Source organism: Pyxicephalus adspersus, chromosome 2, assembly GCF_032062135.1.
Source record: "Pyxicephalus adspersus chromosome 2, UCB_Pads_2.0, whole genome shotgun sequence".
In the NCBI taxonomy this organism is placed as follows: Eukaryota; Metazoa; Chordata; class Amphibia; order Anura; family Pyxicephalidae; genus Pyxicephalus; species Pyxicephalus adspersus.
The window spans coordinates 1868855-1893995 of record NC_092859.1 but is presented as its reverse complement, the minus strand read 5'-3'; the positions used below and the strand labels follow the sequence as shown (position 1 = coordinate 1893995).

Here is a 25141-nt window from a genome sequence, read left to right as displayed (position 1 = left end):
TGTTCAGACCTCCGTTTCTTCAGGGTTTTGTAGGCGTTTCTTAAACCCAGTAAATGCTGACAAAAGCCTTGCAAAACATAGTTAAAATCAAAACAAATGGGTCGGCTTTTTGTGCAAGTTATTGCAGGCGTTTGCTTAGAAGCTCCATGTAGCTTCTAGGGTCATTCTCTCCACCTAAAAATCTCAATAGGTCTGTATTTACCAGCTGGTAAATGCTTAGGTAGGAGTTTTTTGGCTTTTGCAACAGAGGTTTATTTCCATTTTAGGTACAAAGTGCAGGCTGGGACAAAACAGCAAGTTGTAGAAGTCAGTCAGGTACAAATGGCAGCTAGGGTATAGGGGTGGGCTCAGGGGAGATAAAAGGCAAGCAGGTGGAAGCCTTTCATAGGTTGTTCCCCACCCTATGGTCTGGCTGTCTTTTGTACCTGGCTGTCTTTAACACTTGTCTCCCTTTCTTTCTCAAGCCCACAGCAAGCTCCTGGGAGTCTAGCTGTACAGATTAGACTGAATACTCAGGAGTATTTAAAAGCCACGTTTTTCAGGAGTGAACAAGCTCTTAAGGAAATCCAAGGATGTTATGAAACTGATTTTTTGTATTTACTTGTTACAAATGCTGCAGCCAGCAAGTGTCCCTAATACTGTATAAAAGGCTTTTTTGATTTTAACTGGTGAAGCCATGAAAGAAAAGTTGCTAATCGAACCTCATAGCTAATTTGGTGACATCTCTATGTTTAGGGGTTATAAAACTGCTTAAAATTAGGATTTCCAAAGACAATTACACAGATCAGCCCCCCCACTTCATACTAAATTAACACCCCCACACTAGCCCACAGATCAGACCAACATGTCAGACTCCCCAAATCAGACCCCATATTTAGTCCTCTCAGATCCCCCAAATTAGCTTCCCTCCCAAATCAAACTTCCAAAAAAGACACCAAAATCAGTCAGGCACGAAAAATTAAGGTTACCTGTACTTTCATAAAACGTCCATGGGAAATTGCTGTGCTGTGTGGCTGCACTAGGGTGGCTAGAAACCGCCATTCTGTGTGGTTGTGATTGGAGCCTAGAAACTGTGATGCTGTATAGCTATGCTGGGTTACCTAGAAATTGCCATGCTGTGTAGCTGTGCTAGGGAGCCTGGAAAGTGTTGATGTGGAGAAAGGGGGGCTTGGAAACTGTTGCTGTGGGTATGGGATGGGGAGTCTGGAAACAGCTAGGCGTTGTTGCTGTGCTAGGGAGACTGGGAACTCCCATGCTGTGTGGCTGCTGCTGTGGATCCTATTTTTTGCATCTGTCAATGATGGCATTCAGGGGTGATGCATGTCATTACATCACATTTTGGGAAAATAAATATAAATAAAGGCGTAAAACATGACAAGCAGTTACTTGCAGCGAGAGTGGTTTAATCTTATGGGCTTATTTCATCCATAAACTTCAGTTGAAAATGATAGTTTATTACCGTTATGTAATAAAAATACCAGTCTTTAATGTGCTGGGATGGTAATATTGAATCCCTTTCCAGCCTATCAGAACCCACACAATATGTTACTGCTGGGTTCACCAAAGGGGCTCTCTGATTGCTTAACTGTCCCAATACTAAACCTGTTGTCCTACAAAACAATGGCCTGAAGCTGTCCTGATCTTGGTGGCCATATCCTTGTATACCAGCAGGTATAGTAACAAGGGGCGGGCAGCACTGATTACATGACAGTCAGATTAAAAGGCCTGGCAGGCCATAGTTTAGGGAACCCCTGCCCTAAAACTAAACACATCACCCTATAGGTGAGGAGCCTGGAATCCGGGAAGTACAGCTCCATTTGGTGATCGGAGATAACAACAGCAGAACGGAACATTTCTGCACAAGATGTGAGTGCAATCACACCCCAGACTATCCACTCTTTAGTATTACCCCTTAGTCTGTACTTTCTCTACTATACTACTCCCTTCTATATCCCCCCTTCAGTAATACACCCCCCTAGTCCATCTGTGCTTTACCAATATACATCCTTAGTTTACCCTCCACTAATACACACCCCTAGGCTATCCTACTTTTACTTTTGCACCTGTCACCCTGTCTTTTCCCTTTTACTATTAGATCTTACTATCTTTTCTTTCTATTACATGCCTGTCTGTCTCCTGTCCCCCACTTCTCTTTTGCCGTCCCTCTAGTTTATTCTTCCTCATTTGTGTATTTTTGAATTTTTTTCTCCTCTCTCCCCCCTTCAAACAGGGCAGAGGCAGACTTTGAAAGTTTACACAACCTTCTGCCAAACTACCTTAACCTTCCCCGGTCACATAACCTTTGCCCATAGGTTGGAATTAAACTGTTCTGATTAACATCAATAAAGAATCTTCTGGCACATATACTGTATGTCCCAATGGCACAAAATTAGTAAAATCTAGGGTATAACTATAGTTTTACTGTACAAAAACATCACCCCTATCATTGCTCCTCTGATATGTCCAAACATTCTCCGAACTATCCTGCTTCTCTTGCCAAATTGGAAATATATTGCTGATAAAAGAATGCAAAACTTGGCACTTTATGTGTTATAAAAAAACAAAAATACCGTCCCCACCTGGCCAAGAATCTATTGGCAAGGCTTGGCATCAACTTGGCATCTGTATCTGCTCTGTATTTCTACAAATAAATGAAGCAAAAACAATTATTTGTTGAAGCCTGTTTGTATATTTGACGTATGGATCCCAGGAGGCTGCGGGTTTCCCCTTCAGCCTTTGCCACTGTGCTGGTAAACATAACGGGAGAAGACCTCCCTAAAAGTTGTAAAAAAATATCCAAAATGTTCTTATATTATCACTTATATATTTATATCATTATATAAAAGGGTAGCCACCACAAATGCCATGACAAGGGGGCGTGTCCAAAACACATTCAAGATGGCTGCTTAACTCCTCTGTTCAGTGACTGGATCCTGATCCTGGCAGCCTTTATATCCTGTCAATACTCACATCCATGAGCTCCTACTTCCCTCAGAATCCAGGATACCAAAACACCTGAAACAAAAGCCTTCCCTAATGAAGTTGACTGCATTCTTCCCAGCCACCGCAACCCAGTGGTCTCAAAATGGCGGCAACAGGATCTCCAGCAACAAAGCAGCTAGAGGCTCCCTGGCTTCTTTACAGCTGCTGCCAAACATACGCCAGCACATCTCATCCAGGGAATCCTCAGCATTGCTTTGGTGATTTATATCCCTTCGCTAATTCTATAAGCACTCATTCATTCACTCATGTCAGATTTAAACCAAGGAGAACTGACTCCTGATCAGGCATAAATGAAAGCCCCACCACAGTCATTCCACAATCAGAATCTACAAGTTCTATCCCAGAAATAAAGAACTTACCATGTTCTAAGTCTCCAATATACCATTAAAAGAAATGCTAATTTCTCTCAATCATACTGTCACACTTGGGAGACATGGCCACTAGGGGGGCGCTATGGCTTGCACAGATGTGGTGTGAGCCCTGAGAAGGGCCAAGGCGCAGAGTCTAAGCAGTAACCAGGTGTTCTCCAGAGCCTCTAGTGGTGAGGATGTTGCGTTGCTGGTTACTGACAGGTTGCGGTCTCTGGGCACACCAGGGTGGGCAGGAGGATACATGGTACCAAATCACTAAGAGAAAAAATGTCAAGGCAGGCAGTAAGCAAGAGATGGTGACGTCACAAACCAGGGGTCAAATACCAGGGACCCAGGAAACAGACACCAGTGACACAGGGGCCACTGCGGACACAAGAACACAGGAGATACTAGAAGCAACATGAGGCACAGGTGACACAGGAAAATCCACAGACTGAGAGGAACACTGGAACAGCACAGGAAAATAGGCTGGAAACAGCAAACTGGGCAACAAGGGGTTAATACAGTAGCTGGACTGCGGAACACTGAATTAAACAACAAGTGTACAGGAACTAGCTCAGAAGCTAGGGGCTCGGCACTACTGGAGACTTGCACGGGCGCAGAGTGTCTGAGCTAACTAAATAGCCAGGGATGGTTAAGAGACTATTTCCTAACTGGCTGGCGAAACTGATAAAGCTTGGTAGAGTAGGCACACCCAGAGTCAGAAATGCCCACATGCGCAGCAGAAAGGCGTCTGCGCTTTAGTAAGGAAGAGGTAAGTATGAAACATACAATACAAGGGCACATCTCCAAAATGTTCACTAGATTGGATACCATGATCACATGTTGAAAATAAAATGGCGGACTTCACACTTGCCCAACCAACTTGTGGATACCTATTAAAAACAATCAGATCAGATTTAATCACTTATAACTAAAACACCAGAGCTAGGTGATTGCTTGCACCGCAATAATATTAAATTCAGAGTTGTTCCTGAATTGGGGCAACCAACAGAACTGCCAACTTCTCCAGAGCTTACCACCATTAGCATTGTCAACGGAGCTGATTATTGGCTGGGCGCATCACTTACCAAAAGTATCTAATTTATCAGAAAAATTTCTTGAGCTGTCTTAGCTGGGATCCACTTTCATAATAAAGAACAAACAATGCAGGCAACAAGGAGATCTCCCCCTCTACCACCGTAGGTATCTGGCATCTCTCTATACGCAGACTTATCCCAACATACCCTACATAGAGTCGTGTGTAAAAATGACAACACCCCAGTTCAGTTCAGTTAAAGATTAGACTCAGTTTAGGATTTAGGATTCTTAATTAGGAAATGTTCACATGACAATGTCTAATCTTGTTTTTATTTCTCTCTGGAAAAGAAAGTTATTTAATTGGAAGTAAACAACAAAAATTAACCTTAAATACTCATTAAACAAAAAATATAAACATGAAATGAATATTGTAGCTGAGGAAAAAATTAGGACACCTTACCCCCTAATGGCTAATATTACCCCCTTTGGCTGAAATACCTGCCATGTGATGCTTCTTGTAGCCATCCACCAGTCTTTGACATCAGTCTGAGGAAAGTTTGTGCCTCTCCGCAATGCAGAATTCTTTCAGCTGTGAGATGTTTGAGGGGTTTCTTGCTTGTATTGCTGGATTCAAGTCACCCCACAGCATCTCAATGGGATTAAGGTCTAGGCTTTGACTTGGTCACTCCAGGACTTTCCATTTCTTAGTTTTCAGCCAGTCCTTGGTGAATTTATTGGTATGTTTTTGGGTCATTGTCATGTTGCAGGGTTCAGGTCCACGTCAGCTTTAATTTTCTTACAGATGGTCTCACATGTTCCTTAAGCACCCTCTGATACACTGTAGAATTCATGATGGATTCTATGATAGTGAGCTAGACAGGTCCTGCTGCAGCAAAGCATCCCCATACCATGACACATCTATGCTCCACAGTTGGTAAGAGGTTCTTTTCCTGGATGCAGTATTTGGTTTAAGCCAAACATGTCCTTCGTTCTGGTGTCCATATAAATCAGTTTTAGACTCATCTGTCTAAAGAACATTATTCCAGCAGTCCCGGTCTTTGTTTACGCTCTCTCTGGCAAACTTCAGTCTGGCCTTGATGTTTCCTCCTAGCCCATCTCCCATGCAAGGTAAAGTTGTGCAGTCTCCTTCTGATTGTACAGACATGCACTTTCACACCAACAGTAGTAAGAGCCTGCTCTAACTCCCATGATGGCAATTTAGGGTTTTTCAGAGACTTCTTTTAGCATCTTGGGACCTGGGCATGTTGGCAACTCTTTAGAAAGTTCTCCACTTGTAGATAATTTCCTGGACAGTGAAATGGCTGATTTCAAATTCTTTTAAGAAATTTTTTAAAATCCAAAACCAGATTTAAAAGTTCCTACAATATTCTTTCTGAAGTCCTCAGACAGCTCTTCAGATGTCAGCATTATGTTCACTCCCACCACAATAGTCAGGAGCACCAAACTAAATGTCTGAGGTTTAAATAATGCAAACCTCCTTCAAATCACAGAGTAATCGTGCACCTGATGTGACACCCTTGGGTATGATTTGAGCAATTTTAAGAGGGAATAAATATGGGGGTGTCCTAATTTATTCCTTACCAGAAATTGCATTTTTGTAAAGTACAAAAAGTAAGGTACATTTTACAAAAAAATTTGAAAAGTTGGTTTAGTTATATTACTTGAATCTCCCAGTATTGTTAAAATTGAGATTAAATATCCATATGTCCAAGAATGTTACAATAACACCCAGGCTTTTATAGGGTGTCCTAATTTTTTCACATGACTGTATATATATTGAAAAAAATTATCTTGTCGCATGCTACGCTTTTAGTGGCTAGCTTGCCTATTCCTTGCAGGCATGAAAGTTGCGGCACAGGTAGGCCAACAATTTAAAAGATGGACGTTACCTTTTCCAACGGGCACCTAATGGAGTTTCTTTCCTTCTTTTTTGTAAAAGGGAAAAAGTCCTCCAGGAAAGCATACGAAGAAGTCTGCAGATGCTTCTCTCCAATCTCAGTCTGCCATTCCTCTAATAAAAGTTATGTAACCAGTGCTGTGCCTCTTTGTATTCCATTAGGCAAAGGGAAATCTGCCACTTCCTGTACGGCCCTGGTCAGCCCCAGTCCTCACCAGACACCAGTCCCCAAATCTAACACCGCAGTCTTCACCTATAGCAACCCCCTGCTCAGCCTCGGGAGACTGGTTGTGTCTCCCAGCACTCGTGTTGCCCCCGGGACTTACTGCGCAAGGGATGGTGTCTGGGAATGGGTCCAGAATACACAGCAGAGGTCATACACAGGTAATCTGTCCATCAGGCAAGGTACACAAGTGCAAAACACAAGCAGAGTCGGGGTCACAGACAAAAGGACGGTCCAGGCTGCATACAAACGATAGGTCAGGAACCGGCAAGGTCAGTAACAGAAAATCGTGCGAATACACACCAGCAGCAAGTCAGCTTAGCTTAACGCTACAACAGGCACAGGTGTCTGGGAGAGGCTAAACAATGGATGCTGGGGATGCCAAAAATACATCCGGCTGCACAGCTAAAGGGGAGCAGGGGCTGCTGCTATTTCTCTATACTCTTAGCTGCTGCAAGTGACATTGCTGAGCAAAATAGGCTGTGTGGGATACTGTGGGGGCTCACAGCATGGAATCACTGGACCGATAAGCGTTTCCTTACACTTCTGAAGTCATTCAGCAGATCATTATGCCATTGATATATGCTAAGCATGTGGTGCTAAGGCCTTGCCCTCCAAACGTATCTGGGAATCTTGCTTTAAAGAAACAAGTAACAATAGGGAAGTAGAATCGGGGGAGTTATATGACTATACTGACCTAGCTGTCACACAAATAATGTAGAAATTAACTATGTCCATGGCTTTTAAAGAGAACTTTATCTGGAGAATCAAAAGTTGTTGCAAGATTCAAAACCTTTTCAAATCGGGAAAACTTTTGAATTTTGATAGTGAGACTGAGAGTTTGCTCTTTTTTGATTTTGCTTTTGTGATTCCCTTTCCACAAACCCCTAGGGAGGCTATCCAATAGGAAGGAGTGGGCCCTTCTCCAATTATAAATCCTAATTTTTAGGAAAAGAAGGTCCATTATTTTCCATTTAGGTTCCTCTGGATAGAAACTTGAAGCACATCGGCAACACAACAGGTCTGGTTGTCGCCCAGCAGTAGCATTAAGATTGTTATCAAGCTTGCTGTTGCAATGGGCGGAAAGTTTACAGGTTCTCTACACTGCCAAGATCCTATTTGGGAAAAAAGGAATACAGAGGGTCACAGGAAGCAAGTTGGGTCCGTGACATAGGGATCAACCGTTGTTCTATCCAGCCCCTCTCTCCTTCCTTTTTGAGATGCAAGAGATTTCCAGTCAAGAGATTCCTTTGGCCTACAATAAAGAGAACCTAAAGATCCTTTTTGCAGAACCTCAAGATTAGAGGTGGATGTAAAGGCTTCTTTAGGTGTATCCATCCAGAATACAGAGATTGTTCAAATTTCCAGCATTTGGAAAATCACCCCTGAGTGATTTCAGTAATATCACGTTATCCTTAAAGTTATGTCAAGTCCTCTGACATCCTGGTACGTTCAGACAACAGTTTCAGGGTACTCACAGAAATGCAAGGCGCTTCTATGTTATGTGCAAGGAATGGTGCAGATTCAAGCAGTCATGATATTTTCAGTAGAAAGTGCAAAATTTTACTCCAGACTTTTCCTAGTAAAGGCCTCTGATTGGTTTGGGTCAGTTCTGGGCCTGAGGGACTTAAAAACCTTTGTTCACACTAGGAATCATTGTAGGATATTATTGCAGATGACTCTGTCAGTTGTTTGTCTGGCTGACTGGATGATTCCAATAGACCTAACAGATGTTTAACGGCCGGTCTCAATTGTGGATTGTGACCAGTCATTCTTACTGTTTGCCAATTTCACTCAACACCTCAAGTTCACCCATCTACCCTTCAGTCTATCCACAACTCCAAAGATGTGATAGCAGCGCACTGCCATGGCTTCATGGTGTCAGTTTATTTCACTACCTGGACAACATACTGGTGCTGACAATATCCAAAAGCAAGTTGAAACGCCGAAAGAAGAAAATTCTGCAAACGCTAACTCTGGCAAACTATCGGAACAGTCTATTATCACTGATGCATGAACATTTGGGAATGGTATTCATTACAGTGAAAGGTGCTTCTGCCATCCTGAAAAGTGGCACAAATGATAATGTGGGCTCAAAGAATTTTAAAAACTCCGGCACGGTCAGTGAAAATACTCAAAGTATTTCTGAGGCTGATGACATTATCTATTTCCATTGGTCAATGGGCTGAATGGCACGTTTCAGTTCCAGTTGTGTCGCCTTGACCCTTGGCTTTGCTTTTTTTATCAATCTTTATTTACACAGATATTTTCCATTTTACATATTAAATGTAGCATTATTTTCATGAAACTTTCATTTGTCTTCTTTTTTTTTCATACATTTTCATTTTTTTACAGACATATGAGTTCTTCAAGAAGTTGTTTAAATTATTCCAATATATTTTGCTACATTTGTGGTGAATATTCTCAGAATAAACAGAGAAGAAACATTACAGAATTTGTGAAACAAGCATTTCTTGTATATTTTGGTATTAAACTGGGGGACCAAGATAAGTATTGGGCTCCCCATATGTTATGCAAAACTTGTGTGGAGTGTTTACATCAGTGGAAAAATGGAAAACTGAAAAGTGTGAAATTTGGTGTACCTATGGTATAGCGAGAGCCAAAAAAATCATCCTAATGATTGTTATTTTTGTGCTGTGAATGTAAAAGGTTTCAATCATTACAAGAAACACAAGTGGGAGTACCGTGATTTGGAATCATGTCGTGTCGGAATAGCAACATCATTCCAACACTGGAGCATAACCAGGAAACCTTGCAGTGGGGAGTCTGTGAGGGTACATTTCTAGGTGAGTATAGCTTTAGATGATTATTTATATTATTATTATTTAGATTTATGGATTTAGAAGACACCATCAACTTAAGTGGCATGCGTATTCATAAGCGGAACGCAACAATCGCCTATTCCAATGGCATCGAAATTTATGTACCAGACGAATAAGAGCATTCACACAATTAGTTATTTTTTATTATGTCAAAACTGTTACATAAAAAAAGAATCTTTATTAAAACAAATAAAGTAACAGTCACAACAACACCTCCAACCTCATTACGTTGTATGCAGCGCAGGTTCTAAGGCAGAAACATGGACAAGAAGGCACTGACCACCTGCAGAACCCACTAAGTGCCCCAACAAATTGTCCTTCAATATGAAATAAAAGTGCCATTCTGTTACTATATACAAGATTACAAATCTGTGCTACTACGACACTGCTGGGAAGCGCATATGGTCACCTTAGGAAAGATATGCACGAAGCTGATGTACCCAGTTCATAGGATTTGCTGTGTTGTATAATAAGTGGCCCAGATAAAATCAGTAGACTTCTTCATCATGGAATTCCAGCAGTCATATTGGATCTGCAATGGGCTCTTCTACCAGGCTAGAGCGTCCCACTAAAAATCAGTTCAACTGAAATGAAAAAGTTATGAGATGGCTGTGCTGCTTTGTTATTCATATATGATCTGGGTAAAACCAATAGATGTATCTATAACTTAGGAAAAGGAAAGGAAAACTCAAAAATTCAATAAATGGGCTCCACCACCAGGCCAGAGAATGATGCTAAAAAGGCAATCAAACTGAAATATAAATTGTAGCTACCATAAACTTTAAAGCTTAAGACTAAGCTCTGTTGTCAAGTTTGTGAACAGCACTTACGGTGTGATAGATAACGGTAAGCCACAGCCTTGTATATAGAATTTACTATATGTGCTTTTGTTCATTTGACTGTTGAGGAACTCATTCACTCTGTGAATGCATCCTGAAGGCCTGATAGGAAGCCTGGCTCCCAACCGAAGGGATGTGAGGTTGATATTGTAAAGAACTCCAGGCGAGAAATTTTACAACAGATTCACAAAAAAATACAGTCATGGAGTCATGATGTCAAATATATTCATAGAAATGAATTTAGAGCTTGCATACACTATAATTTACTAGTACCCTACATCTTCCTAGGTTGATACCATAGTCAACAAGGTCACCAAGTTACATTATAAAGTGTTAACTAAATTGTTTTTACAAACCTAAATTTACACAAAATTATATTTCCCATTATATTATTACCGCTTATGTTGGTTAGATGAAGAGCTGCATCAACCAGTACTACTAGTTCAGTGCGAAAACCGATAACCACAACACAGAAGGTCCAAACCATGTCACCTTCCGATTGCATTGGATTGTTGTCATCTGGCGGATAAGTAAAACTTATGTTTCTTATGCTTTAAATAGCAAACAAGTAAAAAAAAATGTTTTGAGATATTCGTTCAAAGGGAAAAGGAGTGTGATTCAAAAACAAACATTCATATAACAGAGGTTTTCTTTGTGAGCTGCCGGTACAAAAGGAAAATAAAATGATTTAGTTATTTCAGTACAATGACTCATAGTATGTACAACTTCTCCACTCAAAGTCAAGTCTCTCTTTGGGTTGGCCAGTTGCTCTGAAATAGTGGCTTCAATACAAGTGGTGTTTTAGCATTTTGGTTTGGCTGTGAGTGGGTTTGGCATAAATGTCTTTGGGGCCCTAGACAGCATTATTGTTTAGATAGGGACTCACAAATTTGAAAAATATAATTTGTGAATCCAAAATATTTTCCACAATCCTTTTCAGAATCTATTTTAAATTTCACCACATTTGATGCGGACCACAAGTGCATAACCCTTGCTAAATGAACACCTACTGGGCCCATTGAACCGTTGTCTACGCACATGAACTTGGATTTTTGAATGGTGCAGAGAGGAAAAAAATGTCTCAAGGATGATTCTGTGCTGATCTGCCATCAGGACTATTTATGTTTGTATCCATGATTCACCCACATTTTAGTCAAAATGTAAATCAACTTTTACTCTTACATTTTCTAATTAAATCTTTTACAGGGCAGATCAGAAATGGGGGAAAAGACGTTGATGGCAATTTACACTCCACAGCCACCTTTCCTACCTGCAACCCAATAAAGGACATCCAAATTTAACAATTCAGTTTTGTATCTTGGGTGTCCATAACTGGCCCCATGTAGGGTACTATAGGTTAAAAATGCACCTACAGCTTGTTTTTTCCCTTCATACATAGAGAAATATTCAGAAACTTTGCCAATTTTGTTTTAGCCTTTCCCATGCTAAAGAAGAGTTACCAAAATGTGAGGGGAATCCACTCCAAAATGTGAGTAGGAATGCAAACTGAACACAACTTACAGTACATTTTGGGTAAGTTTTGCGATTTGGGAACCAAGGTGCAAAGAACTCACATCAAGAATAAAAATTAAAATAGGTTTGGGTGGCCAACTATTAAATTGCAGACCCAACAGACGGATGGGTCATTTTGACATCAAGGAGTCATGAATCAAAGGATTTTGGGAACTGAGTGGGTCAAGTAAGAAGGAATCAGATGGAAGACTTTACAATCTTATGCAGAGACATATATCAGAGTAATAAAATGACAGATTTAGAATAATAATCCCAGACATCACCCCTAAATACCCTCAAAATGGCAACTAATCCAAGTGCACACAAACCAAGTGCCACCACGAGTTATATAAACAAGCTAATATCAAAACACAAGCCAGTTTAGGCAAATGATTTACCCTATATAGCAAGAGAATTAGATTTGTTTAGGCTGTTATCCTTTCAATTGTGGCCAAGTGAATAAAAAACAAACATAATAAATGGTAAAAAAATATATGTCACCTAACTTAACCTTCTATTGTCTAGTGGAAATGTGAAAGTTCCAATTCAGCCAACATGAAGTTACAGAAAGTGGTCACAACTTTAAAAATCGAGTATCGAAATTACATTTCCTCTTTATCAAAACATGTAAACAAAATAAGATAGGAAAGAGAGCAAACCTCCAACCAACCAATCGAAATCAATTGAGGCAAGAATGCAGAAAATACAAACAAACATTTGTGCAAAAGTCCCGCATAAAGTGCAAACATAAATGAAAGGAAGGAAGCAAAACAAAACAAAACAAAAAAAACTTAGATCATGAATTCTAGCCCCAGGGTTTTTAGTCGTTGTTATTCACCAAAGAAATCTAGGAGTAAACTGTACCCATGTATACTTTATGTTTGAAGAGAATGGAGTGAAGCAATGTAGAGATGAGGTGAAATGACAGTAAGTTAATGCTGTAATAAGTTGTAAAGCAGAATTGGACTTTATGTTGCTTGGAAGAGAATGTTGAAAAAGTCTGATAGGACAGCTCATAGGAATGGTAGATACAGATCTGTGGGAAGTTTCTCAAAGCTCAGTGCATGTAACTGGTGTTAAGCCGTGAATCAGCAACGTTGGCCCTAAACCCACTGTGAGGGTGTCTAATTCCTCCAAGTAGCATTCGTGAAGGGTGGGATCAGCAGGAGGCCTTGGGAGATACAGGAACCGTACGGCTGACTCAGCACCGCCCTCCTCCGCAACTACACGGTTGGCGGCATTTAGATACTCGGCAGGAATAGGCTCACGGGTGAGCACTTGTCCTTCACTGTCTTGTCCACGTAGGATGGCCACTCTATCCCAGGCCACCACACGGATCAAGGCACGGATGCGAAGCTTAGTAAGCAGCTCCCGGAATTTTACTTCTGCTGCTAGCCAACCATTGCTAGTGCCACTACCGCTTGAGCTTCTTGACTCAACGCAGAGGAAAACACGGAGCTGGTAGCGGCGCCATGAAGCAGCCATATTGAGAATGCATGCCATCTGCAGAAGAAATAAGCTACAGACATCCACGTAGGCAGAAGCTTGAGGTCGGAGGAGATCCAGAGGCCACACATCAATATATATGGCAGAGTCTGATCCACGGTTCCCTGGCCGTTCTAGAGATGAAAAGTTCCGAGCCAAGACAATGTTCTTATGCATCTTCAGAGCATCACAGATTATTGCAACATACTCCTTAGGAGCAACGTGATGAGGAGTTTCAAGGCTTCGAACAGGGGGGAAGTGGGCCTGCAAAGATGTGGCATCAACACCAAATGGGTTGTCACGTGATGAAAGACCTGGGGTGAAAGCAGAGTCCTGAAGAAAGTAGTCATCCGGGCAGGCATTGTCATAGAATCCCAGAACCAGCGTGTTCGGCTTCATTCCACCTTAACAATAAGAAATATAAGATGTCAGTTCTGGTGTAGTAAAAGAGTCATGGGGTGATGACATTTTGGCGGTAAAACCTACCAAGTCCAGTAATACGCAGCAGTTGTTGTATTCCTTGTCGGACAGTTGGGCTTAGGGTAAGATCTACAAAGGCTTTGACATTTAGTTTATCCACCAGGCTAAGCCAGAAGCTGTAATGTGCCTGAACTGGATCTGAAGGAAGAGAATCTGTAAAAGAAGAGGACATTAAAAATTCTATCAGGAGATTATCGGGATTGTCTAAACCTATGGGATTAGGAATGTTTTCTTGTTTTCACTTTGTAACAAAGTATATAAAACAACCCTTAAAAGGGAAGGAAACTCACCCAAGTCACCCGTCTCTACATGACCCAAGATGTAGAGGCCACCTTTCTTCAGATCATTGATGAACTTGATAAGATGGCAGGAGGTGCGAGGTTTTGACACCATGAGAAGAATTTGTGGCCTCCAGAACTTCACATGCTCTTTGCGTACATCGAGGAGAAGGAGATACTTCCTGACCTGGGACAAGGAGAGAGACTTTACCTAATGCAGGCCATGTCCTTAATATAATGTAACGCTGACATACAGAGCTCATAGCAAGTTTTACTTTAAGAGAAACACATAATCCTAGATTTCTGCATCTCCAGCTCAGGCTGAATGGAAATGGAAAGAGCAAGTTGACTGGAGTCTGCACTCATTTGGGTTTCCCCAGACCTGGAAATAATTTTAAAGAGTTCCTCTGGAGTAAAAAGGTTTTGGAGGTTTCAGCAAACACTTACCTGATGAAGATGAGAGCCTGGCTAATGTAGCCCCAGCTGCTGCTGGTACTTCTGAAGTGGATGGACCCCAGCAGTAGAAGTAAGAGGACGATACTTCCTGATGCATAGGCCGGGTTTATCAGAAACATCATGACCAGACAGCTCAGGATTCCCAGCAGGCAGGAGTGCCAGGAGAAAAGGCGGAATGTAGGACTGTGGAAGGGGCAACAGAAGGAAACACATGGAAGATCTTTGCTGTACCACATTGCATATAATTACATTTTATTTCTGTACAGTTGAGGAAACACTGAGTTTAATGACAAGTGGCTACACAACCAAATCAAATTGGAGGATAAAATGAAATGGAGAATTCCTTTCATGTGAAACCCTTGTAAGGCTGCCCATACAGGGAGCATTTTTAGGTAATTAGGGAACTTAACTGAAAATCTCCCCTCTGTATTAATAGATTTGCCACACCATTAATACATCTAGCAACAGACTCCTGAAAACAAGAACGTTTGGCTAAATTGACTTTTAAGTTCAACAGCCCCAAAGTTGAAATCACCTCTCCGCTGTAAGTAAGTGGAACTAAACCTGAAAATAAAAAAACTGCAGTTGATTATTGTATAAAGGGAAATGCCTGATCATAGTCTCCTGTGTAATGTACACTGAGGTACACATGTGCATTGCAGTTCAAAATTCCAGCATAGTTGGCTGCTGGGATTGCATGAACTCCTTTATTATAGAAAACGTTTCATGCAACATTTTAAAAATTAAAACAAAGGGTAAATGGGGGAAAACACTTGAAAAAGTCTGGTCCTTATCTTTACACATATTTTTAACCCTTTCAGGGAATGAGTAAGGGGCTTTATGTACTCATTGCCTGAAAAGGTAAAAGTAAAACTTTTATAAAAGCGTATGTAAAATTGCGGTAAAACACGTCATATGCATTTATAAGAGTTTGTAAGCCTGTTAAAGGCAAGCTTTAAAACGCTTATAAAAGTGCATAAAAAACCAGCAGGAATATTTACATGTGTTTTTAAAACTGTGTAGACCCAGCCCTGGTCAGTGTCTAGGAAATCAAGCCACTGATAGTATGTACTGCATCTCTCTTTCTTCTTCGTACACCGATTAGGCTTTTCTGTTTTGAGCCTTGGAACTGAACACTGGGAATAATCTAGGATCAGTAATTACAAAGCCACAGCAGATGAAACAGAATTGTCTTAGGTTTAGTCTACATGGACTGTTTCCCCAGGATTTAACCTGAGCATTTAAAAGACCATGTTTGAAATTCCTATGCATTCCAATTGGCAAGGCCACCCCATGGCATACCCTGGAGGCATGTTTTTGAGCATTTAAGATGATGCTTTTTGCTGCGTTTTAAAAATAAAAAACATTTGGAAACGCCTATAAACATGCAAAAATGACATGACACAGCCTAGGGTCCCTGGACAGCGTGGAAACCCCAGACTCCAGAGGGCAAATGAGAACAAGTTTGTCCATTCACCTCTAGTGCTGATTGGCTGAGAGTAGGTAAACCCTGATGACACTTGAGCCATTATCGAGGTTTACCAATCAAGGCAGAGGTTGGATGAGGACACTGCTCCACAGTCCCCAGCTGACCATTGGTACATGTTCTGCACCCATGTAGGTGCTAAATCTCTGCTAGAGATTCCAGGAGCAATGTGTACATACAGGCTGCCTACATAGGACCTCTCCAATCAAGGGACCGCTTGTATGGAGACACTGTGCCCGACAGCCCTAGCGGAGCTTTGGTATGTGAATGCTCGGCGGGGGAGTATTTTCCCACTAGACCTCCTCTATGAGAAGATCTATACACAAATCGGTTATCTGCATAGTGAACTGTTCATGCTGAAGATGGATCATTTATGTGGATTGGGAAGCATTTGCCTGTGTACAGAGCCATTGCACCTAATTCTCCTGTCCAAGCTGCAAATTTCTATAATTGTATTACCCCTTGTACTGCCATTACAGACCAAATCTCCCCTATAAACCAGACTGAGAAACAGCAAAATCCCTTTGCTACAACATAATAAAATGGATGGCTGAAGCTGGTATCAGGCACAAAAACACACCTTCCTAGAAATGAAAGGAGAATTATGGAAGATTTCCCAGATAATCTTACACATCTCTGTGCATTTCTGGGGTCACACACCTAGAGGACGCTCTCTAACACCTCAATACTACATATGAGAATTATTAGAGGCTCTGTGATAAGGAGGTGTCATTCCTAAAACACACAAACACAGAAGATTCTTCAGATGAATTAAAAGGTTTGATCATCTTATTCAAGAAAGAGATCACAAAGTGATGGAAACTAAAGCCAAGAATTGCACAGTATATGGAACTACATCCCATCGCTCAACATCCTCCAGACAAACAAAGAGATCTTCAATATCATCATGCCCAAGGTGTTCCATGCTTAATGATCAGCTTATGAAAGCTCTTGCAGAGGCTGCTAAGGTGCAAGCTGCGATTACAGAAAGGAAAGTAGAACTGGAGGCTAAGGTTTTCTGGAAGATATTGAAGCCTTGCAAAATAAATGTGACCAAAGTACAGCAGAAGCAAAATTATTGGTATTAGAGCAATCTGCCGCAAGTTAATTAGACAATGTCAGTATTGCAAATTCAGAGGATCCCATGGAGAGCACCAAGGGCTTTGTTCTCCAGCAGCAGGTTCTCCATTACCTCTGACGCTCCTGATAAAAAGGGATTTTCCCTTAGAACATCAGCCTCTCAGACTGACACTATAAAAGGTGCTCTGTTTAAAAGGTTGTAAGACTTTCCTAAGATATTCAGTAAGGACAATCAGAAATTTCCGGAACTAAGATTTTTTGCTTGGATTTTGTTAGAAATAATCATATATTTTACAGTAGAAATATAGTTAGAGTATGTGTGTGTAAGGCCATGGAAGGGTAAGTGGAAAGCTGTATACTTATTTTTTAACATTGTTATCTATTTAGGGATTTGAGGCTTCCGTATTTGTGCATGAGAACTTAGGACTTCAGTTTCTAATGGAATGGAGGTCATTGAGAAAGAGCTGGGTAAACTTTTTTCACTCCCTATGTTTTCAACAACAAATAGTAAAGTTATATTTAACATTACCTTTATAAGTATGTACGGAAGTAAGTAAGCAATCTATATCCAATGTATGTCGATGGGAAACTTATGTGTAAAAGGAGCTACTTTTGAGGGTGTGGGGAGAGATTGGACCATCATATTCTCTCATGAACTGATCCGTATTATCAATCAGGTCATATCCTCATATGTTTTCTTTTTACTTACTTTATGAACTTGCTTACCATATTGTATTTCTGTGTGCCTTGAGTAAATACTTCTCATTCATTGACAGAAGACTTCTCCAGCACACATACTTTATTCACTAAAACCTTTCTTCTGAAAGATACTATTTTATCAAATTGCAACTTGCAAAGGAGGATCCTCGCCTACCTGGCCTTAGCTATCTCAACACTGCCTGTGGTGTGAATCCAATTGTTGCAAAGAAAGAGAATTAGGTTTCTTTTCCACCGAGTTTCTGTGATTTCATCAGAAACTAAAAATGATCCAAGTTTCTCCAGCACCCAGGGTCCAATCTTTCCCAAGGACAAGTAGGCTCCCAGTAAATTCAGATATTTTAAAGGTCCAAGTGCAAAAGATGAATGTTCTACCCCGTCCTAGAGAAGGTGAACATGAAATAGGAAATACTAATCATCAGCGTTTCCATTTGCATTCCTGAGCAAACCATTGCAAGGAACTTTTAGAGAAATGTGGGATTTGATTCAATGGTTGTACTTGTACAGAACATCTTGCAAAGGACTGTAAGGTTGTAATCACATGCATAGAATTCATAGATGCTGCTCCTGCAGAAAGCCATGGCAGGGAGAGCTCTAACCAGACATACATCTCTATGTCAGTTTCTTCTACACGCACTGAGGTTTGTGGAGATCTCTGTGACAGGTCCTTTGTATAAATATGCCTAGTCAAAGTGTATCCTAAAAGGAAACCCCGAGCAATTAGAGCAATTACGCCATTCTGGATACGAGCAACCGCTCTCTTGCCAGATCAGAATTTTTCAAATTCTTATTTCAGTTAAAGGAGATCCCCTACTATATACCCCTGGAATCTCTGGGTGTTTCAGAAGTTACAGGATGAAGAGCAAATGGGTTCATGACAGCTTCACTTTACGGATCTATAGAATTGCTGCTGCCTACCCTTATTGAGTGCAACCAGATTCCTTCCCACAGGGAAAATGTCTTAGTCCCGAAGCTGCACTTCATCAACCACATTTGGGAACTGTAGCTAAACATCTCCCAGCTCTTCTTCTGCTAGGCAGAGGTATTTTAAGGGTACATAAGGTACCCTAGCAAATCATGGGATCCCATGATGCTCCATATGGATTGAACATTCTTGGTTGGGTTATCATTAGAAAGGTCTGTGTAAACAGGATAAAGAAGACTAGCAGCATCTCATCTAACATATCCAACATAGCATCTAACATATTCTCTATTACGGGAAAACCCTCCCTTGAACCAAGTTATTATCATTATTGTGTAAAGGAGGATTCAACAACATCAGAGACTGGCAACCCATCATCCATGACAATCAGATTACCTTCAGAACAGATTACCTGTTCTCCAGAAGGATTGGATCTGGCATTCAGTTCAACTAGTGATGACAATGTGCCAGTGATTGCTGTCAAGGATAAAGAAATTCTAAAAATCATGAATGAGGAATTAATGCAAAACCAGAACAGCTGTGTAGCCCCTTTACCTCAATGGTCCCCAACCTTTTGCAGGTCGCGAACCACTAAATGCTCAGACTTCAGGCCGTGCGTCATTGAAGGAGGAAGAAACTCAGAGTGACGTCATGATGCCAGAACTCACCCAATCTCCCATTGCAGGTCTGAACTGTGTCCAAATACCTAACCCACCTCCCTGAGCCTGCGATGTCCCCGGGAGACGTGGTCGGCCCCTCCAAGCGGGGTCCTTCTCCTGACCCTTCTGGTGGGGTCACCGGCCAGAGCCGCAGCTCTGTGGGGGTTGGGGACCTTTGCTCCACCTGTTTGTACACTTACAGAGAAACTACCAATGTCCAGCAGTTTCCAGATTTGCTTCACTGAAGCAATGTTCAGAAATGAAGAAACATTTTGTATCATTTATGCAAAAGATATGGAACGATGACCATGCTGACCTGCTCCGCCTTTGCAGGAAGAGGAAGAACGCTGGTACTTTTCTTCTATTGGTCTATAGCACCCTCGAAAGCCCAGTGAAATCCGGGGAGTATTTGCTTCTAGTGCTCAATATGAAGGAATTTGAATAATCTTCTCCTTGCTGGGCCATAACTTGTATAATAACATTTTAGGAATGTTATTTCATTTCAGACAAAAGCCTATGGACAGACTGGTTGTATATAAACATGAAAGTTGTGTGAATATTGCAAGGCAGAGTGGAGATTTTATCTAATATAGTAAAGCCCAGAGGAGCACTTACCGAAAGTTCGGTGCCGATGCCCACTCAAGAGCCAGGCAGGCCAAGTCTATTGCTGCGTACGCCATGAGGTAGAAAACTGTGACAATGCCGGCGATGGTATTTAACTTTCCAGCCAACAAAACAAGCTGAAAGAGATGGAGAAGATGTCAGGACACAGATGGAATAGCAGCGGCGTTCTTTGATCTAGATTTAAAATGTCCGTCTCATTGAAAAACTTTTAGCATGGTTGCTGGGAAGATGAATCCCATGCTGGTTTCCAAATCCCCCAAATACTGCAGCAGAAAGATATGTCCAGCTCAAACCAATGCAGTGGCCATTAACAATACCCCATTATGGGAGGGGCAGAGACACAAACTACTGGGGGAAATCTCCCCATTAGGTATAGAGGACGGCCCCCCAGGGGTTTCCTCCCTTAGAGACCAGTTTTGCAGGTGCGAGAAGGATTCCTAAAAAACAGACAAATTATGATTTTCAGATCGGCAATTACAAAACAAATGGTGGGGGACAAACAAACTGGAGTTTTATTTTATTTAAAAACCGAAGATATCTGCTGTAATACTTCTAATTATCTAGAAAAAAAGCAACACAGTAAAGGAGGAAATACTCCCACCCCCACACCGATCAAAGACCCTCTTACCAAACAGGTCATCCTTGGCCAGAGCATGAAGGATTCGAGACGCCCCGATCAGGGTGCTCATAGAGGCAGACAGGGATGTAGCATAAACTCCGATTAGAACAAAAGGCGGCCAGATATTAATGGGTCGGAAGAATCCATAGTCCTCTCTCAGGAGCGTTCTAATAGGTGGAGGGAAGACAACACAAAATTAGAACATTCTAGATAATACGCCAAGAGGGAAGATAAAGGCATCAGAAGGAATAAAGAGATTCATTCTTATATAACCAACTTATTATAAGCCAGCGGCTCTGGGTGTACAGTGGGATAAATGTCTCTATATTAGGATGTATTGGGTCTATATACCGGCAGCTCTGGCTGTACAATGGGATAAATGGCTGTATATTAGGATGTATCCAGCCTATAAACCAGAGACTCTGGGTGTACAGTGGGATAAATGTCTCTATATTAGGATGTATCCAGTCTATATATCCCGGCGGCTTGGGGTGTAAAGCTGGTCTAAGGATAAACAAGATGATTTTAGTTTCCCCCATTTTTCTTAGATTAGAGAGTAAACTTTAATTTTTTATTTCCTACCTGTCACAGGTAAGTGCTGTGAGGATGAAGAGGATGAGGTAGACGAAGAATGTAATAATGACTGCGATTATAGTTCCTATAGGAATAGCGCGACTCGGCTGCGTCAGCTCCCCTATGAAAACAGACAGACATGTTTAGATTGTATGGAAATCAGATTCTGTTCGAGTTTATGTATTTGTCACAATACAGGCTGCCTGAACCCATTGCTATAGACTTGATTGGAATGCAGTGGCTGCTCTGCTTTATGGAGTCTGGAGCTTTAAAGAAATCATTGCTGGAATCATTTGGATCTACATTGCATATTTCAGGATCTCAGACTATGAACCTTTTAAAACTCGACCTACATTTGTGAATTATAGCGTTATCGTTCCATGCCCCATGTGTACAGAGGTGTAGCTCAAAAACTAAACACAGTCTTAGATATAGGTACACTTTGTGCCCTCGGTTAAGGAACTATTACATTTCATTATTATGGGCTGTATTTATAATATTATTCCAATTATTTGTCAATTTGTCTGAAATTTGCTGACAAATGGTCTTAAATCTCTAGGCATATCTTTTCTCCCATCCTATTGTGTGATACTTCCCCCACCTCTTAGATTGTAAGCTCTTCGGGGCAGGGTCCTCTCCTCCTCCTGTATCACATTCTGTATGTGTCTGACATTTGCTGCCCCTATTTAATGTACAGCGCCGCGTAATATGTTGGCTCTATATAAATCCTGTTTATTAATAACAATAATAAAAATTATTGTAGTTCCTTTTAACATAATGACTCTTTCTGTCATCTAGTAGCCAATTTTAAAAGTTCACAGAATTCACAATAAAAAATGCTATCTGTGTAAGGCAAGGGTCGGCAAACTCTGGCCTTTAGGTCAGATCCTGGCCTGTAGTTCGTTCTGGCCAACAGGGACTGGATCGGCCAGGGGGCGTTAGGAACTACCGATACCGCCGGAGCTCCAGTGCTGCCTCTTTGCTGTTGCTCCCCTATTTACTGCGGCCGGCGTTGATACATCTGACGGCGGGGTAAATAGAGAAAGCTCCCTGAAGGGAAATCTCTCTCCTCCACAATGCATACGGAGGAGAGGAATTTCACTTCGGGGGGAGAAGCATTTAGAGTCCGGCCTAATGTACCCCCACCCACCCCTGAAATGGCCTAGTGGCCGTTAAAGTTTGCTGACCCCTGGTGTAAGGGTATTGACTGGGAATAATTTATAAATAGAACCCTTAATTTATATCAAGATTAAAGTAAGGAAACCCTGATAAGGCCAGTGACATCGTTAGGGAAGGGAGCGATTGACATTCACTCGATAGGATGCCCCTTGTGCTGCTCTTTTGCACTTAGAACTGGTAAGTAGAAGCAATTTACATTTACATTACATTTCCCTGGAAATCCTGGATCAGAGAGAACTTTCCAGGTTATCTTTTCCATAATTGCAAACTGTATGGCCAGAATTTCTTGGGCCCCTTACTGTCACACCTACATGAGCTTGTTGGACTTCCAGGTCCAATGACATCCAATGACAATTGTCCTTTGAGTTCCCAAAATCAAGTGACGAGGTTCACTACTTTTACTAGAAACTAAAATCAAGCTATGACTTACCGGACATGTTACACCCGGCCATGATCCCAGTGCAGCCTTTAAACATCACAGCAAAAACGGTGGCAAAGTCCATGAGGTTCCCAGTGGTATAGTCCAGAGAATATTCCGCTGCAGAAAGGAGGACAAGTTATAAAATCCACCAAGCCAAAAAGGTATATTTATCTGGTGAGGGTCAAAAATTTCGAAATTAAATTTTTGCTCTTGAAGAAACTTCTGTGTCCGGTATAAATGTTTTTGTTGTCCATCCCTAACCATAAGAAACAGTGAGACCCAATGAGAAGAAAAAGTATTCAATATACAAGAAAAATACAAACTAGTGATTGGGGAAGCTTACCATCCACCTATCTTACCTTGCAGGTTGTTATGAAGAGTAGTGCTGTTGATTCCCGTATACTCTCCGATTAGCGTTACATTCCCCCCATGTCGGATGGTGATATGGCGTGGTCCAACAGCCAAAAAACTGAGCAAAATGGACAAGAGGACCACAAAGACCAGAATAAAGATGAAGAAGGCAGCCTGGGAGTAAATGGATGCCCCAACCAAACAGATAGACAAACAGAGGAGGAGGACTATGCTGGCATAAAGGAAGTTGTATCCATATCCTTGGGGCAGTGAGCGCAGGGGGTTGGTGGGATCAGACGAGTCTAGGGGGAGAGGAGAGGGGAGACGTTATGGAGAAATTAAAATGAATTGGGGTTTGATGGAGGTTAGAAGACAGAACTGACCTTTTCCAAAGATATCCAGCACACCCTCCACCAGACCCAGGACGTAAACTCCACAAGCACACACATTGGCCAGGTAAAACATCAGGCCAATACTACCGCCAAACTCCGGGCCCAGCGTACGTGAGATCATAACTGGAAGATGGTTAAGGAACAAAAAGGGCTGCCCAAAAACACAGGATTTGGTATGAGAGTTTTCCCTCAGAGAAAAGTAATTCAAATACAACAGTTGTCACCAAACCAAGGGTTAAAGCGAGATCCTTCTTTCAGAAACCTAATCCTGTGGAATCAGGAGGACATGTCCTTCTGTTTAAGGTAGTGGTGGTGGTGGTGGGGGTGTTAGATCCATTTTCTGTGTCTCTAGGAATAGGAAAAGGACATAAAAACCCCAGCTGGGGCAGTAAAAGCATTCCTACATTTCCCACTCGGTCCAACACCAAAAAATAAAGGTTTGGTTTGACTTACACTTGAAGCTAGTGCTCAGCTTTGGAATTTCTAAGGTCACTCAGAATTGAATGTTACTTTAGACAACCCCTGCATTCATTTTCCAATTTTTTCCCATCTCAAGTGACCAAAAAATTAAAGAAACATCAACTGAAGCCAATGCCAACAGAAAGTCAAAGCCAGTTTTGCTTGGCCTCAGATGTGGTCAATGGAAACCAGGTCAAAACTGGAGATAAAGGTGCTGGTGAACCTTTCATTCAGTTGGGTTTTCAATCAGCTAACAGATAACTTAGAAATACCAAATAATAATGTTATTATAAGTCCTCCTATTCAATATATCTACAAGTGGATTCCAGTATCCAGTCATCTACTGGCTTCTTGAGGAGCTCTTCTTACCAGAATGCCACGCATTGTACCCGTCACCTGGAAGATTTGGGTTTTATCACCCTTCTTGTAGCGGGCCCCGATTTGTACAAACCTAACCACATGGTTGTTTTTGGTGCCAGATCTGCCCATAAACCCCCCTTGAACATTGGGGTGTTCTTACCCACTTTAGGATGGTCCCACTCACTCTTGAAATCTGTATAAGGAACTGAACAATAAAAAGGATACCCTCAGATGAATCATGTTCCCTCATTTTCCCCCAGAATCCACCAAACACGGAGCTATAATTTTTGGGGTATTTCGGTCTATTATATTAGTGTTTTGCAGTGGGAGACTTAGATGGTTTGAATCAATATTTTAGTCTCAGTTCCTCTCTGTGTCTTTAGCATCTCAATCTTCTACATATAAACCAATAAATCACCGTTTTTTCACATATTCCACAATTTTTTTTTACTTACTTGCCTCTTACTGATCTCAGATTTTACACCTTATTACACCCAATTCATATCCCCAAAAAATTATCCAGATTCCACTATTTCTGTTTAATCAGTGGCGGAAGTAGCCAATAGTGGAGAACCGACTTGTCCCCCAAGTGGACCCCAAGGGGCCCCTACATCCATCCCTGTGTTGTAACCGTTATCTCTATCTCAGTATGATACACGATTACCAGTCATGGAAGGATACAATAAGCTCCACCTCCTTGGACGGCGCCATTGGTGGAGATGGCGCATACACTCTGCACGGTGAGCCAGATGATGGCGTATGCTACCATGAGCATGAGCAGAGACTGCAAAAGTCCAGCGTGGCCCACCACAAATCCTGTGAGAGAAAGAATAAGAGAGGGAAGGGTTCAAAGGGTGAGAGAGAGAATGCA

At 41.5% G+C, this 25141-nt stretch overlaps 1 protein-coding gene across 1 annotated transcript in view; it reads right to left on the bottom strand.

The window, feature by feature from the left end:
* Positions 1-9503: 9503 nt before the first annotated feature.
* Positions 9504-25141, bottom strand: part of SLC12A9 (solute carrier family 12 member 9) — a 17504-nt gene continuing 1866 nt past the window's right edge. Inside the window, 12 exon segments of the mRNA XM_072399243.1 lie at positions 9504-13618; positions 13701-13847; positions 13985-14177; positions 14416-14611; positions 19908-20042; positions 20278-20353; positions 20545-20702; positions 21118-21229; positions 22718-22825; positions 23068-23361; positions 23443-23574; positions 24952-25086. Of these exon segments, the coding sequence (XP_072255344.1) occupies positions 12780-13618; positions 13701-13847; positions 13985-14177; positions 14416-14611; positions 19908-20042; positions 20278-20353; positions 20545-20702; positions 21118-21229; positions 22718-22825; positions 23068-23361; positions 23443-23574; positions 24952-25086 (2525 nt within the window). The 3' untranslated portion in view covers positions 9504-12779.